Source organism: Dromiciops gliroides, chromosome 5, assembly GCF_019393635.1.
Source record: "Dromiciops gliroides isolate mDroGli1 chromosome 5, mDroGli1.pri, whole genome shotgun sequence".
NCBI lineage: Eukaryota > Metazoa > Chordata > Mammalia > Microbiotheria > Microbiotheriidae > Dromiciops > Dromiciops gliroides.
In genome coordinates this window covers 214,360,693-214,379,800 of record NC_057865.1, presented here as the reverse complement: position 1 = coordinate 214,379,800, position 19,108 = coordinate 214,360,693, and the positions used below count along the sequence as shown (strand labels likewise).

The following is a 19,108-nucleotide window of genomic DNA, read 5'->3' as shown; positions in this document are numbered from 1 at the left end:
TTGTGAGTAACTACAACCAGCAGGTCCCCTACCCTGACCCCCTCCAACCTCACTTATTACTATGTGCTCACTCTTTCTTGCCTGCAGCCACAGCCATAGCCTTTGACAGTGTCTGGTCAATGTCCCTGGACCCTTCATCCAGCACTAGAGGAGGGTCCCTCCCTCTGCAATCTTCTCCTCATCAGTAGCCCTATCCCCACTTAGTCCATGGGGCAAAAGTTCCCAAAGCTGAGGCTGGTACTGCTATTGCTTCCCCCAGGGCTTGCTGTTTCTTGACTCAATGAAATATGTCCTGTGGTATTTTCCGCACTTTGCTCTGGCCACACCACCACTCCTGAAGTCAGATCTTTCCTAAAGTCCTTACAAGTTGACAACTGCTTTACCCTGACTTTTAATTATTTCTTCCACTCTAAAATTCACTTTGAGGTGTTATTTTGAGTAATTTGGGGTGGGGTTGTAGGTGGGAATTTGAGAGAGCCAGCTAATTTCCTGTCTCATTATGCCATCTTCCCATAATTCTCAGAGGAGTTAACCTTGACAAGGCAAAGGTCCACCTCATCAAGTGAGATAGGATTAATGAGAAGATAATGAGGAAATACATGAAGGGGAAATGAAAAGGGAGACCCCTAGTATATAGCCTCAACTTTTTAATTTTATTTTTGGATTTTTTTCAGTCTTAATAGTATTTCATTTTTTTCAGTTTGTAAAGATAGTTTTCAACATTCATTTTTATAAGAGTTTGAGTTCCAAATTTTTATCCCTCCCTTCCCTTCCCCCACGCCAAGACAACAACCAATCTGATATAGGTTATATATGTACAATATGTTAGACATATTTCCACATTAGTCATATTGTAAAAGAAGAATCAGAAAAACGGTAAAACCTCAAGAGAGAAAAAATAAAAGCAAACAAAAAAAGTGAAAATAGTATGTTTTGATCTGTATTCAAATTCCACAGTCCTTTTTCTTGATGTGGAGAACATTTTCCATCATGAGTCTTTTAGAATTGTCTTGCATGACTGTATTGCTAAGAAGAGCTAAGTCTATCAAAGCTGATCATCCCACAATGTTGCTATTACTATGTATAATGTTCTCCTGGTTCTGCTCACTCAGCATCAGTTCATGTAAGTCTTTCCAGGTTTTTCTGAAATCTTCCTGCTGATCATTTCTTATAGCACAGTAGCTTTCCATTACATTCATATACTACAACTTGTTCAGCCATTTCCCTATTGATGGGCATCCCCTCAAATTCCAATTCTTTGCCACCACAAAAAGAGCAACTATAAATATTTTTGTAAATGTGGGTCCTTTTCCCTTTTTTATGATTTCTTTGGGATACAGACCCAGTAGTGGTATTGAATAGCATCAACTTTTTCATTGAAGTATGAAAGAAGGTTCTCAGCTGAGAGGGTGGAAGGAATTTGTTTCATGGGAAGGAATTTTGAGGAGGGATGTAAAAGTTTGGGGGAAAAACAATGTAGTAAGTGGGATCAAGTGAATTGATCAGGGAAGTGTAAAAAAGATTGCCTTGTCACAATGAGGACCCAGTTGAGATTATATAACATACATTTATAGTGTACCCAGTCAGCATGATTTCTCAATTTTCTCCAGCTCTGCTAGCACATGAATAGGGCAAGAACAACAGATGGAGGAATTAATTCAAGGCTGGGGCTTAGCAAAGTCTGAGCAGCTATAGGATAATGGAGCAAGACACTTGAGTATAGAACATAGTATAGAGTTGAACTGGTTCACCAAGGGGTTGAAATGGGGAATGGAGGCAGGTAAAGGGGTAATGGCCTTGGAAAGAATTGAAGGGTACAGGATTGTGGAGGTCATGGTGAAGATGAAGAAATCTATAATCACTCAGAGGAGTCTGGCCTAGTCATTCACACAAGAAAAACCAAGTGAATTAAGAAAGTCTGTTCCCCAGATCACAACGTGCATTTTGATGGACAAACTATAGAATGTCGCCATCAGCATGTATTAAAGAACTCCTCCATCACCTTGTAGATCTGGGACAGAAAATACAAATGGACAATGACATGAAACCAAAGTTGAAAAAAATGGAGAGTGGTCTGGATTACCTTGGGGAAATTGCAAAGCTCCTTTACTGACTCCAAGCTTCCCACACAAATTAAAGTCCATATTTTTAATCCCAGTGAAGCCTCTTTTTATATCTCCAGAAGGAAAGAGAGGGAGGGAGAGAGAGAGAGAGACAGAGAGACAGACACAGACAAAGAGACACAGAGAGAGACAGACACACAGAGAGAGAAACAGAGACCGAGAAAGACAGAGATAGGACCAGAGCCAAGGAGAGAAGTAAGAGGGAGAGAGAAAGGGAGAAAGGAGCCAGGGTAGGGGGGTAGACAGAGAGGAGGGGAGGGAGGGAGAGGGAGAGAGGGAGAAGGAAAGAGGGGGAGAGGGAGAAAGAGAGAGGGGTGAAGGAAGGAGAGAGAGAGAGAGATTGATTCAGAATTAAGTGTAGGGCTATTTGTCCAAAGGTTTCCCTTCATCCTTCTTCATAGTGATCCTCTCTTTTATAACAAAAATTCAGAATGTAACTTTAAAGACCATTATAACAAAACAAAATCCATTATTAAAGTATAGACAACAAATAAGCAAAATTCAAGGGTAAGCTACCAGTTCACTAGGCAATGGTGAAACAGAGGGAGGGGAGAAAGTGGGAAGAGGGAATACATCCACTTGATCTTAACAACAACAACAACAACAACCAACTAACATTTATTTGTTCCAGGCACTGTGCAAAGTGCTTATTATTATTATCTCATTTGATCCTCACAATAACCCTGGGAGATAGATGCTATTATAATTCTCATTTTGCAACTGAGGCAAGGGGGCAGCTAGGTGGTGCAACAGATAAAGCACTGGCTCTGGATTCAGGAGGACCTGAGTTCAAATCCAGCCTCTGACACTTGACATTTACTAGCTGTGTGACCCTGGGCAAGTCACTTAACCCTCATTGCCCTGCAAAAATAAAAAAAATTTAAAAAGAAACTGAGGCAAAGAGAGGTTAAGTGACATGCCCAGCATCACACTAGTAACTGTGATACTGGATTTGAACAGTATAGGTGGCTCTCTCCTTAATCAGGTCAGGGAGCTGGAGGAGACCCCAACTGTTCATGACTATATCTAGTTTGGGGTGGCTATACTCTTCCCTTGCAGCTAGCTGGCTGTTGGTGCCAACATGCATCCACATACCCTGTTGTCCTTATTTCCAGTTTGCGCTGTGTGTGGCTTGTTTATACATTGTCTTTTGCACATTGTCTCCCCAATTAGACCATGAGTTACTTGAGAGCAGGGACTGTCTTTTGCCTTTCTTTGTATCCACAGAACTTAGTACAGTGACTGGGACATGGGAAGCTCTTAATAAATGCTTTTTGACCTCACTTAAGTTATGCCTTTTTAGGTGGCTAAGATGGGGAGTTATCCATAGTTGGTCCTATAAAAATGAATATTTTGGGAGCTCATTCCCCAGGGGAGATCTGCAAGAGAGAGGTAAAGTTTCTCAAGGAAATGGATTCCATGAATTGGATCTATATACTCCCACACAAATCTAGCTTAATCCCTACAATCAGCTGTTGGATCCCATCTTCTGAGCAGAGACCTAGACCTATCCAAGTGGTGTAAAGCTTTATTTATGTAGGGGTGTCTCTATTTGGTGAAATTTGAGCAAGAGATCTGAACAATATTGTTCTGGGCACAAAGTGACACTATGGAAATGGGGTGGGGAGAGTACATGAAGCCAGCCACCCTTCAAGATGAATGAAGGGTATAACCTATATCAGATTACCGGCTGTCTAGGAGAGGGGGGGAGGGAGGGGAGGGAGGAAGGAAAATTTGAAATTGGAAATCTTATCTAAACAAATGTTGAAAACTAAAATAAATAAATAATTTTTTTAAAAAAGATGGATGAAGGGTAATAACACCCTCTTTTCAAGAGAGCTTTAGGAGTGACTCCTGAAATACTAAGTTGGTAAGAAAATAATCATCAAGTTGTTGGGGTACTAATAAATTTGTGCCATTAAATTCAGCACAGGGGGCAGCTAGGTGGTGCAGTGGGGAAAAGCACTGGCCCTGGATTCAGGAGGACCTGAATTCAAATCTGACCTAAGACATTTGACTCCCAAGACATGTACTAGCTGTGCAAGTCACTTAACCCCCATTGCCCCGCAAAAAAATAAAATAGTAATCTGCATATGTTTGTAATATAAAAACAAAATATTAATACAACTTTTAAAAAATTCAGCATGATAGGGATCTTTAAGCTCCATCCAAGCTAAAGATATTCCCTAAAGCCCTTTTCTACATATAAATATAAGGGGCTGCTGGTCACTGGCTACTATAGTACCAAAAAACCTCCAATAATAATTCTAATAATAGCTTACATGCACAAAAGCACTTTAAGGTTTGCAAAATGCTTTACATATGTTATCTCATTTCATAATAAGGGAGTATCATTTAGTAATGAGTGATTATAGAGGAAACACCACCAAGGGAAGGGTTATCATGAGCTCATGGGAGCAGATATCTGGCAATTTCACTAATCTATACGTGTGTCATTATGAGTAGGGCCAAATGAAAACATTGAAGTCACTTGAGACATTCCATATAATTAGCACCAAACAACATAAAGTCTCTAGGGTGGTAAGTGTGTGTATGTGTGTGTGAAAGATATTTCCTCTCTAGTGATCAAAATGAAGGGAGCTGAAATAGTTATCATACCAACTCTTCTTACAACAGCCATCGATCGGAGGTGAAGGAAGAAGGAAGATGTTACCTAGTAACTTTCAGTAGACTACAGGAAGCTGAGCAAAGTCATCATACTTATCACAACAGCTATTCCTGACCTTTTCAATGTGGTGAACTAGGGACCCTAGGCCTGGGGTGATCAGTACAAGCTTACTGAACTAACCAATACTTTTTTCTCTGTTCCCTTGGCTAAAAATAATAAGCAACAGTTTGCTTTCACTTGGGAAGAAGTTCAGACTACCTTCCCCAGGACTACATGAACTTTTCTTCAGGCTGCCACATTCTGGTGAGCAGAGACAAGAAAGAAGCTTCCCTTCCCTGGATTACTGATGCCCACCACACGATATGGTTTCCATAACATAAACCAGACTGGACAAAGTCATAAGGTCTGTGGCCCATATGAAGGACAAGGAGAGAGAGATCAACACTAAGGAAATCTAGGAGCCAGCCCACTCAGTCAAGTTTTGGGGAATACAGTGGATGTGGGGAGAGCTCAGATGATAAGCTATCAGCATTTGCTTCAATTAATCTAAAAAAACCTAGAGGCTTATGGGATTCATTCTGTTTTGGAGAATCTCCATTCCTCACATGGGTATACTAGTGGCCCCCATTTACCAAGTTACTTTCAAGTGTGCCTCTTTTAAGTGGATTCTAGGATAGGCTATAATCTCTGGAAGAATTAAAGGGATCCCTTCCCTCCCCAGGTCCTTAGTACTCTGTGGGGCCCATGTTTTTGGAAGTCTTTGTCCATAAATATGAAATTAATTGAAGTCTTTGGTAGATACCTAGTGATATCTAGGTGATGCTATATCTAATCTAAACATCTACTGTGTTGAGGACCCTAACGTACCTCCTGTTAGACCCAGACAAATCTTTAAAAAAGAAAAAAGATAAATAGCACCTTAACAAAAATTGATCATGTGCTAGGGCATCAATCAATAAACATTTATTAAGTGCCTATTATGTGCCAGGCACTGTGCTAAGTGCTAGGGAAAGAAAGAAACAAAAGACAGTCCCTGCCCTCAAGGAGTTTATGATATAATTAAAACCTCATAAACCAATGAAGAAAAGCACAAATATTAAACACATCTTTATTAGTCACAAAGCAATAAAATAATTCAAACTTCAATGGAGACTAAATCATTTAATCTTAAATAATAATGATCAAATAATAAGCTGCAGAAAATTGTATAATCCCAACAAATAAAATAATAACAAGGAGACAACATAAAATTTTTGGAGTTCAGTCCTTATTGGAAAATTTATCTCTCTAAATATATTCATTAACAAAAGGGATAAAGGACTGGGGCATACAACTTTTAAAAACTAGGAAAAAAACAAAATAAAAAACTAACTAAGCACAAGTAGAAACTATGAAAATTAAAGAAGAGATAAACAAAGTTGAAAACCAAAATTTTGAATTGATGAATAAAACTAGGAGCAACATAGTTGTGGGAGAACTAATAAAAATAGATAAACCATTAATTAATATTAAAAAATTAAAAGATAGGAAGCCAAATGTCTAATATTAATTTAATTTTTTAAAATTTTAATGGGGGGGGCAATGAGGGTTAAGTGACTTGCCCAGGGTCACACAGCTAGTAAGTGTCAAGTGTCTGAGGCTAGATTTGAACTCAGGTCCTCCTGAATCTAGGGCCTGTGCTTTATCCACTGTGCCACCTACCTGCCTCTAGACTACTTCTTAATATAGTTAAGTATATCTAAAACCAAGAGCTAGCATTATCTGTAATAGTGAAACCCTAGAGACCTTTTCAATAGGATCATAGGCAAGGCAAGGCCATCTGCTATCACTGATATCATTAGATAGAAGTGGTGGCTATAATAGAAAGACAAGAAAAATAAACCAAGGGAATGAATATAAGTTAAAAAAAGAAACAAAATTGTCACATTTTGCAGATAATAAACTGTTTTACTTAGAGAACCCTAAAAATTTAACTAAAATTAATCCAAACAACAACTTAAACAAAAATGGACGCAGAAAAATAATTTGCCAACAAACTCAATAGGAATAAATAGAAAAAGAAATACATTTAAAAATATGGAATATATAAAATATCTAGAAGGTTTGGTGCCCCCTAAGAGTCCAATTGTTATTTCCATAGGATATAATCACAAAATATGGGATGTTAACATGCTGACAAGGGATTAACACTCTGTTATTGCTTTGCGAAGTTTTGTGAACATCTTTCTGTCTCTTCTCTTCCTCCCCTCCTAACAATTAAATTATGAAAGGGTTACTTTATAGTACTGTAATCAGTTAACAAATATTTATTAAGAACCTTCTACATGGGGGGGTGGGGCACATAGGTAGCACAGTGGATAAAGCACCAGCCCTGGATTCAGGAGGATCTGAGTTCAAATCAGGCCTCAGACACTTGACACTTACTAGTTGTGTGACCCTGGGCAAGTCATTTAACCCTCATCGCCCCGCCAGAAGAAAAAGAAGAAGAAGGAGAAGAAGGAGGAGAAGAAGAAGAAGAAGAAGAAGAAGAAGAAGAAGAAGAAGAAGAAGAAGAAGAAGAAGAAGAAGAAGAAGAAGAAGAAGAACCTACTACATGTCAGGCACTGTGCTAAGGGATGGGAATAAAGGTAAAAGACAGTTCCTGTCCTACGAAACTCACATTCTAATTGAGGAGATAGCATGCTTACAAGTAACAATGTTTTTGTAATATATATATTATATATACAGTGTAAAGGGAGAGTAATAGCAGAGGGAAGGCACCATTGGAGGGGTCGCAGGCTGGGAGGTAAAAGGGGGAAAAGGAAAAGGTAGACTGAAGAAGGTGGAATCTGAGGTGAATCTTGAAGCCAGCTAGCAAAGCTAGCTAGAGTTAGAGGTGAGGAGGGACAGTATTGCAGGCATGGAGCTAAGCAGTGGAAATTCTTGGAGATGAGAGATGTCATGTGTGAGAAACAACCACAAATAGCCCAGTGTAGATACTGAGTAAAGTGTAAGAAGAATGGAAATGTAGGAAGGGGCCAGGTTGTGAAAGGCTTTAAATGCCAAACAGAGGATTTTATATGTACCTTCAGTTTTCAGTCAAGCAGAGCATTTTTTTTTTGCCTGTTTTCTTTTACAACCTGACTAATGTGGAAATGTTTTGCATGACTACACATGTATAACCTGTATTGATTTGCTTGAATTCTTAGGGGAGGAAGGAGGAAGAGAATTTGGAACACAAAGTTTTTAAAATGGAAGTTGAAATTTTTTTACACGCAATTGGGGGGAAATAAAATTCTAAACAAATGGGGGAGAAAAGAAGACTCATCTTTATGAGTTCAAATTCAGCCTCAGACACTAGATGTGTGACCCTGGGAAAGTCACTTAACCCTATTTGCCTCAGTTTCCTCATCTGTAAAATGAGCTGGAGAAGGAGATGACAAACCACTCCAGTATCCTTGCCAAGGAAACTTCAAATGGAGTCACAAAGAGTAGGATACAACTGAACAACAACAACAACAACCATGTGCCAGGCACTGAGTTAAGCTCTTCACAAATATTGTCTCACTTTATCTTGAAGTTCCTTATACATAACACTCCATCTCCTAGCTCCAAGCAGAGCATTTTTCAAAGACTCTCCTCATTGTTGGGGAGAATGATGACTCCATGTTGCATTCATGAGGGATGGAATTGGCATAAGAGCTTTGGGGAGGAGAGACATTCTTCATTTTTGCCTTGAGAGAAGACATGAGCAGTCCCAGACTTTTTTAGGGGAGCAACAGGCATTTAAAGAGAGAAATTTTGGACAGCAATTGTGTAGGCAGAGGCAGTATGTCAGCATGTCCTCCTTTCTAGTTTATCTCCTTAGAGATTTGGGGGAATTCCCTCTTGCATGAAATCTAAGCACTCTCTTGGGTAAGCGAGATTTCAGCTTACTCCCAATATGAAGAGTTCATTTACTCTAATGTAATATCTGCTATATTCTAAACTACAGAACTCCAATTTTTGTTTGCTTATCTCCTTGGATAAATAGATGTCCTGGCTTTTAAGTATTTGTGCAACTTAATTAAGCATTTGGTGGGAATGAGTGAAGCCTACTTGGGTCACCTTTCTCCATAAGAGAGAGTAGCCAAGGAAATGACTTGACCCTAAAAACTGTGTCCTTAGGCCAGCATTTTGCATGTGCGTGTGCATGTGCGTGCATGCGTGTGTGTGTGTGGGGCAGATAGATATAATCATATATATGTATATACACACATACATATGTATATAATACACACATGCAATGCTTCTCTGAAAGGCATGTCAATTGTCTCCCTTATCTCCACTCATCAACCTCATAGCTTCCCAAATTAAAACACCCTTCTCTGGTTGCTACTCTCCTCAAAGGGAATCTTATTTTTGTATCCTCAGCACTTATCACAATGTTTGGCATGTAGTAAGAGTTTAATAAATGCTTTTATTTACCCATCAATTCATAACTGCTTGGGCTGATGAATTGATTAGTTTTGCTGAGCTCTTTCCTTTTTTATTCTTTGTTACAAGGGATGGGATTTCTGATTGTGTGTATATGGGGGGAGTGGGATATATATGGATATGAGGGTGATGTAAAAACAAATGATACTAACAATTTTTAAAGAACAATAGGAGGAAATAGGGAGTGACAGAAGAGGCTAACTGCTAGGGAAGAGAGGAGGGTATGGGATCAAGGGTACAAGTAGAGAAGTTGTCATTGTCAAGAAGGGTCAGTTCATCATCAGAGATTGGAGCAAAGAAAGAGAAGATGAAGGCTGATTCTTTAAATGTGGAATTAGGAAGGCAAAGGAATTTGTGATTATGGATTACCTAAATTTATTCAAGGTAATCTGCTGAGAGAGCAGCTAGGTGGTACAGTGGACAGTATACAGGGCCTGAGGTCAGGAAGACTCATTTTCCTGAGTTCAAATCTGGCCTTAGATGCTTACTAGCTGTGTGACCTTGGGAAAGTCACTTAATTCCATTTGCCTCAGTTTCCTCATCTGTAAAATGATTTTTCATTCGACAAACCACACCAGTATCTTTGCCAAGAAAACCCCAAATGGAATCACAAAGAGTCAGACATAACTGAAAATGACTGAACAACAAACATCAACAGGAATCTGCTGAAAGGAAGAGGACAAGTAGTGGTATAGGTACAGAAAAGAAAGAAGAGAGAAAATTCAGAATAGCTCCTGTGGAAATTCAATAGTTAACCAAGGAAAAATAAAAAAGATTGGTTTAAAACAGTGAAGGCCCAGCTGAGTTTGAATAATATAAATGTGTAGTGGACCAAGTCAGCATGACTTTCTTCAGGACTATTTAGCAGTGTACCAGGAATAGAGAAGGTAGATGGGATGAATGATTCAAGGTTGGAATATGGAAGTGAACAGCAAAAGGACAATGAGGCAAGGGATTCAAAGGTTAAAGACTGTATAAATTTGAACTAGTTAACTAAAGTATTTCTATTTGGAAGGGAGGACAGCAAGGTCAGTTCAGGGGTGTGGGAAAATGGAAGAGTGAACTGACTGCAGGGGGAGATGAGGGAAAGGAAAAAAGGAAGGATGAGACAAGGAAAAGTGGAAAGACAAGCTATGATCAGAGAGAGGACTTTCAGAGTTAAGGACTGTGGAGGTAAAACACTTATACATGATAATGAGCTCAAGAATATGACCACCTCCATGCATGTGTAGAGTGAAGTAAAAGTGCCAGTCACAGGAATTGAGGACATTGACTGATAAAGAAACAAAGATGTCTGAGACAATGTCAACATCTAAGTCGAAGTACAAGAGCAGGGATTGGTTGGAAGGGAAGACTGATACAGCTATTAAACTCGTGAAAGGAAGAAAAATGACCTGAAGGCCAGTAGAGACCAGTGACCAGGTTCTGGAGAGAATTCTGCTCACTGGAAGAATGAGAGTATGGAAATGATGGAAGAAGAAGAAATAGGCTTATTTTCCCTCCTGGCTTAGTGGATGAGAGGATGAGAGAAGGAACTAGAAGCAGTTGCTGAGCCTCTAGTGCCTTCAGGTCTAAGCCAGTTTTCTTTGGCTGCAACAACACAAAGAAAATGAGAGACAGTGGTCTAAAATGAAGGAATTTGTCAAAAAAAAAGAACAAGGATTCTGTCCATGGTGCACAATGGAAGAAGAGGGTAGTTTTACAGGAATAAGGGAGGGATGGAGATGATATGGATGGATAGGAAGGGGCTGGAAGTTTTGAAGGAAGGGAGTTTTCATCTAGACATTTCAGAATCACAGGGATTCTGAGTAAAGCAATACTAAGTAGGTTGTCATACCTTTTCCAATAGCAATGTTGATTTATTATTCCATGAGCAAGAGGTAGTATGGGCAAGGAAGTTGGTATTCAGTTAAGACCTGGTGTCTTAGTGGGATAACTGAGACCAACTATTTGTAGAGGATGAATGTGAACTTTGACTTATTCATCCTCCAATCAACATCCTCTGATAGTTCTCTGAGATCTAGACGTAGTTTTATTTGGCCCTTTATCTCCCAATGTAGCGGGGGTGGTCAGGAGAAAACTCTGATTTGCTTGCACTAGGGTATGTGAATTCTGGTCCTTTTCTATGGAACATGTGTTCTGGCTTCTTGCTAAGGGACATTGTAATTTGACAAAGGAACTCATTATTCCCAGAGCTAGAGGGTTGTGAAGATGATTGGCAACTGAGTCAACAGGAGCTACCCACTCTGATGTACAAGAACAATAATGATAAAGGTTTCATCTCTATTTGGGGGGCTTTTTCCTTTTGGGACTCTTCCAGCACTTTCTTTCCTGTACTTCCACTGACCACCAGTCCTGAGAAATGGATACTTTTTATGTAACCAATTGACTGAAGCATGCCTAAATCATGCCCTGGCTGGCCAGGAAGCAGATTTGGACCTCTTCAGTTGCATAGATAATACAAATCTGAGATAAAAGTGAAATATTGGGGCAGCTAGGTGGCACAGTAGATAAAGTACCAGCCCTGGAGTCAGGAGGACCTGAGTTCAAATCCAGCCTCAGACACTTGACACTAGCTGTGTGGTCCTGGGAAAGTCACTTAACCCTCATTGCCCCCCCCCAAAAAAAGTTAAATATCTATGTATTATTCCCACAAAAACCTTTGTGGTATATGTAGATAATGAGTATGATGGACCAATTGAGGTGTTTTATATGCTTTATACATGTTAACTCAGATTTGTGAGTCGGTTGAATCTTATGACATTACTGTGGTCAAAGAAATGCTTGTCCTAAACCTGATATTCATAATGTACATCAGGTACCTTTTTAGAAGCATTTTTGTTACCCACATTTTTCAGAATCTCTAGACATAACTAAACCTTGTTTTAAAGATTTCCCCAAAGTTACTCCAATGAGCCAAAGAGAGAGTAAGCCTATGCCCCTTCTTTGAGGTAATCCCCCTCCCAGATGACTCTGGTCTCTGTGAGTTGGCTTGTGAGATGGCTCCCCTGGGTTATGGGTCACAGTGGGATGCATAGTACCTGGTTAGTGGAGGAGGGGTGACCTACACTCTGGACAAAGGAGGTTATTGCAGGTAATGGTACAAACTTCAAAAAAGCAAAGATGGAAGAAAAGAAAAATGGTATTTGGGATCTTCATAAGCTCTCAGCACCTTTCCTTTGTCTGAGAATAAGACAATGAGGATTTTCTACTTCCTTCTGTAATCTGGCAGCCCCTGAGAGACCAAAGAGCAAGTGAGAAGCTGCTTCACTCCTGCCCCACTGAGTCAGAACCAGGTATACCTGAACCAGGACCTTGGTAGTGGCAATCCTGATTTCTCAGCATCTATGGAAGTAGCAACAACCTTGATAGAAAAGCCTAGAAACCAATCCTCTCCTAATGCACTGTCTGTGTAGCTGTGAGCATCCCCTGCCTGGTTATATGCTTCCCTAGCAAGTATCTTGAGTGGCAGCTATTCAATTAGGTAAACTTTCTGACTGCTTCTGGTTGGGAGACTGAAAGGAATGTAAATGAGCTCTAGCTGGAAAGGAGGGAGGGAGACAGCATGAGAGACTGAGCCACAGACAGATGCTTTGTTCTGGAGTGCAAATCTAGAAAGCTGTGGCTATTCATTGAGACCTAATTTGAGAGAGAACGTATGCAACATAGGGGAAGTGCAGTGACCCGAGTGCTACTACTGCATGCCTATGCAGTGATAAACCAAGAGAAAGAGTTGTGGTGAAAAATTATAATAAAGATTCTGTCTTGTGTATTGTATCTGAATTATGGGCTTATGAGATTTTCCTAGAACTGTTTTGAGAATGCACATATGTTTGTTGCAGAGGCCAAGTGCATCTATCCTATTGGCATAGGAAACATACCCACATCATGAAAGGAGATCTGGGCAGTGGCTGTCCCCTGGATCAGTCTATAAATAAGCACATATACACAGATGCACACTCACAATTCTACTGCAAGAGCAGAAACCTGAGTCCAGGCTCACTGAAGAGAAGGGACTGAGCCCCCAGAAAGGTGGGGATCACTATCCTAGCCCCAAGAAGGCAGGGGTCAGATAAACCTGGAGTCTGGGGATAAGGAGACCCCAGTGAGACTTTCAAATTCCAGCTTCATCTCAGGGGAATACTCCTCAACAAAAAGAAAAGCCTTGACTTAGAGATTTTGGTTGTTCCTTCAGTAGCCCTCAGAGTCAGTGCCATTAGAGAGCAACAGGAAGAAAGAAGGTTGACAAAGTGCTGACTAGGAAGCACTTGAGAAGGCATTTTTCTATTTAGTCCAAGGGGAGCTAGACAGTTCTTCTTCTGATCCCAATAAGGCAGATTGAATGCAAATACTGTGGATCTGGAGATGCTGCAGTGCTAAAGGAGTGGGGGGGGGGGGAGGGAAGTGCAGGAGAAGTAGCTATGCACCAAAGGCTTCAAAGGAATGCAGGTGCCTGTGTCAAGGAGGAAGCCCAGAGATCTCTGTGGAAGTAGACATCTGAGGGGACATGGAAGGAGTGATTCTAGCAGCATGTTGCAGAAAAATTGGTTCATTCTCATGTTACTGGGGCAAATGATTTCTATTTCTGTATTGGGGGTAGGGAAGAGGGAGAGAGAGAGAGGCATTCAAGGTCTTTCACAATTTGACTGTAATCTACCTTTCCAATCTTACCTCATACACCTTCATGTAATCTAGGTTCTAGCTAAAGTGGACTACTTTTGATCCCCCATTCTCATTCTTCTGTAGAATGCCTGTAATAGACTTCTGCTCTTCTCTGGTTTTTGAAGTAATGGGGGAATCTCGGTTTTCAAGTATTGTTTTACTCTTTATCCTCTTATCCCCAGCACCTAGTAGAGTTCCTAGCATATAGTTAGTCTTTAATACTTGTTGAATGATTCCTTCAAGGCCTATTTAAGATATTACCTCTACTTTAAAGCCTTACCTTATGCCCCTGTCCTTAGACACTTAATAGCAAGGGCAAAGACAGAGAAGACAGGCAGAACTAGCCACTAATTCAGCCCCAACCCATCCTTGGGCATGGGGCCATGACTTTGGACAGGGAAGGTGAAGGGAGGTGGATCAGAGATAGGCAAGTCACTTAATTTCAATTCCCTTAAATATCCGGAGCCATCTCCAGTCCTGATCTATATCTTGCCACTGGACCCAGATGGCTCTGGAGGAGAAAGTGAGGTTGGTAACCTTGCACAGCCCTTGCTTAAATCCAATTCAGGGCAAATCATGACATCACCCTGAAGACAAACAACAACACCTTATGCTCCAGGTGATAATGATCTTGAATGTTCCCTCTTCAGATTTATCTGGACCTCTCCTTTACATTTCTCTTTCTCCCTTCAATCAAGTTATTTGTATCCTTCTCTCCATTCAATTTATTACCTATTTAAGAACAAAATCTATGCTCTATCGTTGTATTTGTGGTGCTTTGTACATAATAGGTACTTAGTATTTGCCGAATTCAATTTTATATGTTCTTAAATCTGTTTTAATATTCCATAGATATTCCAAAGTCCAACAAAATCATTTCAGATTTATACATGTTTTTCATTCCCTCAAGGACAGGAGCTAACACCATATTGTCTGTTTCTTGTATATTACTCCATGGTGCTTGGTAGCATGCTCTGCAAACAGTAACTTTGGTAAGACTGGTTGAAAATTCTAACGTTTGTTGCCAGTGGCCTCACATATAAGACCTCTGGTACTAGAGCAACCTTTCCATGGAACCTTACAGTTCTCAGGAATAGACACAAAATTACTAGGCTCTATTCTGAGTCTCTGCTAAAGAAGCACATGGGAAGATATCTAGTGGGATCTGAGAAGAGACACAAATAAGGTAACAGGACTAGAAAATGAGACCCACAGGCAAAGACTAGAAGATCAAAGACAGATAGTCGTAATAATATTTAACTTTGTAAAGGATGGGAAATATTGTTCTTTATATCCTTGAAAATTATATAGCAGGAGAGACTTAGACTAATTAATAACTTCTTGGCAGTGAAAATTATTAAATCCATGGATTTTTGTGAATCATCTGGGCAAATACAGAGGATACTCACACCCAAAAGGGATATACAAAATGGGGTCAGATTGGGTCATTTCTTCTTGGGCAATTTTTAACTATGATGAAGCATACTTCATATATTGTTACATACTAAGGTTTGCAATTTCAGTGTTTGTCCACTTCTCCCCCCTACCAATTGGGCTCATACCCCATTCATCAGGAGTATATAACAAGGGCAGGTAATAGAAAGGAAAATGGGGTGGGGCATAGAATTTATGCTCAATCTTTAATCTGGTTTGAAGAATAATTGGTTAATACATGCCTACTCTGTTCCAGATACTGTACTAAACACTGGACTTCATGTGAAATGATGTAATCGGTTACTGATCTATAGCACTTTTAAGGTTTACAACATTTTCCCCATAACAACCCTACGAAATGAAGTCAGGGTCCCAAACAGGTATCCCAAGGAGCCAAACTTAGCCTGGTTCTTCCTACCGACTGAAGAGGAGATACCAGAGCACAGTTGGATTCAGAAGCATCAAGGAATGATAGCTCCTTCTTCTTAAGGAACAGTGCTAGTCTTTGATCTTAATGCTATCCTTGTGGAAGAAGTGGTATAAACCCTAAGGAGTAGGGCACAGGGAACTGTTTTCCATCTAACCTTTAGGCAGAATAAGACTAAAACTACAGCAAGAAACACTAAGAATTCTTATCATTATAGCTCTGAGACCATGGAGGGATAAGGGAATCTCCATCCCTTTAGATCCTAAAGATGCTACCGGATGCTAGAACTCTACCAGTCATAATTTCCCCAGGGACTCTTCTTTGCATACATACCAATAAGCACCTATGTGCACCAGCTTAGCAGTCATCTGTGAAGCTCCCTGGCACACATTCCTCAACACCATGATAATTCTAGGTCTCCCCTGATCATCCTGTGGGTATAGAGTGGGATTCGAAGTTCCATTTAGCACACAATTGCACCAAAGGATAGATACATTTGGGTTCAACTGGTCAGTTTAGAATTTCTCACCTCTCCTGATAAAGACTAGGTCAGAATGAAACAAGGTCACCCAGAACCCTTCCCAGTAAATTTGGATTACTAGAGGGACTACTATACCTACCCAGGAGCACTGTAGGCCACTGCAGATCCCCCAGGGTTCCCAACTACAGCCCCCAAAGCAGCCTTAGTAAACTTCCACACAGTGATGTTAAGGAAGGAAACCAAATTATCCTTCTCCATTATAGGTCAAAAGGAGTACTTTGGAGAACCCACCACTCTCTTGAGGCTTTTCCCTCCCTGACAACCTCCCTCTCCCTCTTCTCTGGAAAGGACTTTCATTCTTCCAATGTGTGCTACACTGGGAAATTCAGTTATTATTGATGCAAGATGCCTCACTGAACAAGAGCCTTTCTTCCATATCTCAGCTGAAATTCTTGCTTCCATTTTAGTTCCAAGGCAAGGACAGAGAAGACAGGCAGAACTAGCCACTAACTCAGTCCCAACACATCCTTGGGCATGGGGCCATGGCCTTGGGCAGGGAAGGTGAAGGGAGGTGGATTAGATATATAAGGCACTTTGCAAATTTTAAAGCACTATCTAAATGCTAGCCCTATTATATAGTTCAACCCCTATTTTTACTATTAGAAAGCTAAATCCCAGAGAAGTTAAGTGACTTGCTCAAAGCTGGGCTGCAGATGGCAAAGCCAGGATTCAGATTCAGGTCTCCTGGAGTTTTCCCCACTACACACACTTTCCCCCGAGTTTGTGTGGCTCTCTCCTCTGGGCCCTGCATCATACAGAGCCAGACCATGCCCCCAGGACCAGTCAGCAAGGAAGGGAGATGACACCTCTTTATTATTAAGATCAACATCGAGTAAAGCTCTAAGAAGAAAGGATACACAGGAGCAGGGGAAAGGGCACACAGAGTCAGTACTTATAAGGGGAAGAGAGGGGAGGGAAAGCAGCACTTCATTTACGGAACCCCAGGACAACCACATGCTCCATGCCCTGACCGGGTTGGGGGGAGAAGCGTCAAGATAGTTTGGGGCTCACAAAAGGGATCTGAAACCCCCTGAACCAGACATGTGAGCCACAAACCCTGTCCCTTGGGGCTCACACACTACAACACAGTGGACACATATAACATAACACAGGACAATCATGGAGGCAACACAGAGTGGCTGGCTACAAGAGGGGAAATTTTGGCAAGGAAAGAAAAGAACTGGAGTTATGCAAGTCTGGCCAGGAGAGACAGAACTTGGCTGTGGTACCCAAGAGTCACTCAGGAGCACCCCAAAACTGTTGTTGCTGAGCATCCCTGTGTCTCCAAGTTCCTAAGTCTCAGCCTGGGGTGTGGGGTCATTGTTCCTAAAACCCATTGGGGTTTGATATGCAGCCCCAGGTGAAGTCATAACAAAGCAAGATCTTCTCGGCATGCAATATCCTAAGAGTTGAGCTAACAAATCTTCATGCACATTGAGAGCCATTGCCTTTTAGCCCCGATACCTTTGGTACCCCCTTCATTCACACTCCCTGGGCTGCATGCAGTTCATTCCTCAAGCTTCCTTAAACAACAAGGTGTAGAGATCTCTGTACTGGGGGAAGGGGTTTTGGCAGCAGCACTGAGTGTCAGTGGGTTTCAGCGGAGGGGTGTTTCTTGTTGCCAAAACAAAACCCTCAATTCCTTAATTTCTATATACATCTCTAGGGACTTAATTTGCCTCAGTCCTAAGGAGTACATCTTCAGAATATAAAAAGCAGAATTTTATTTACACAATTCAGGGGCTCTTGTGTTGGCTGGGGGCAAGGGGAGGGTTAGGATGGATGGGAATCCAGAGGTGAGATGCCCAATAGCTTCCTCTCCCTTGCATTTCACCTTTCCCTGTTAGCCTCTTTGGCAGTCATTCTGTCTGTTAGGCAGAAATAATCCATGATGATCCCATTCATTACAGGTTCCTCTTTAGAGGAGTCTCTGCCTAGCATCCCATAGTAGACACCCAAGTGAAGCATGCTGCACCGAGTTGTCCAGTTCCCTCATCATCATGCACCAAAAACCCAAAACCGTGCCTCGGAGGTACTGCCCCGCGCTGGAGCCTCTTACATTGAGTTCTCCCCCTCCAGATGTAGCAGGGCTATGTCAGGCAGGTCGTGAGCATCCACGAGTGGCCCGTCCCCCTCCAGCAGGCAAGCACAGGGGTTCTCCGGGCTCTCACAGTGATTAGTGGGTGTGGCCGGGTTGGGAACCTCCTTCCCTTCCTCCTCGGGATCCTGCGAACCACAGCCCCACGCCTTGGGAGGGGGGGTGTCGAGGGCTCCCGGCGAGCCCCGGTCTCCTCCCTCGGGGCCACTGGTCGCTCCCAGGCCCTGGCGGGGCGCGGTGGTCATAATCTGGCACATGGAGACGATGGCCCGCTGGTTGGCGCACACGTCGTCGGAAAGCACCTGGATGTGAGAGGCCTGCTCGTCCAGGGCCCCCCGCATTGCCCGCACGTCCTCAAACAGGGCCTGCAGCTGGGCCTTCAGGTGCTCCATCAGGTCCTTCATGCCGCCGTTGTACTCGCCCGAGATCACGTCCCCCACAGCAGGCACCGAGGACACCTCCAAGGGGCCCGGGAGGTCGCCGTCCTTGGTCAGGATCTCCAGCGGTCCGTCCTCCATTGACTTGCGGCGGCGGCAGCGGCGGCGGCGGTGTCGGCAGCAGGTCCGGCCCGGCCCCCCGGGCTGGGGGCAGAGAGGGGAGCAGGGGGCCCCGCCGGTGCAGCGGCCGGGAGATGAGTAAGGGTCCCGGGGGGCGGGGGGCGAGCGGAAAGCGAGAGAGTACCTGGGAGTGGGGGGCCCTCAGGTTGGGCCCCCGGCAACCCTATCAGATCCACCAGCCC

General features: G+C 42.1%; 1 protein-coding gene across 2 annotated transcripts in view; it reads right to left on the bottom strand.

Moving 5' to 3' along the window:
• The window catches only part of CCDC184 (coiled-coil domain containing 184), a 34,409-nt gene extending 15,522 nt beyond the window's left edge, over positions 1-18,887 (bottom strand). Inside the window, exon 1 of one of the 2 annotated variants that reach the window (XM_043968157.1) lies at positions 18,331-18,887. In XM_043968157.1, coding sequence (XP_043824092.1) covers positions 18,331-18,887 — 557 coding nt within the window. Of the gene's footprint in view, positions 1-17,062 lie in introns of those variants that run through there. The other variant, XM_043968158.1, reaches the window with a different exon arrangement.
• Between the last annotated feature and the right edge of the window lie 221 nt (positions 18,888-19,108).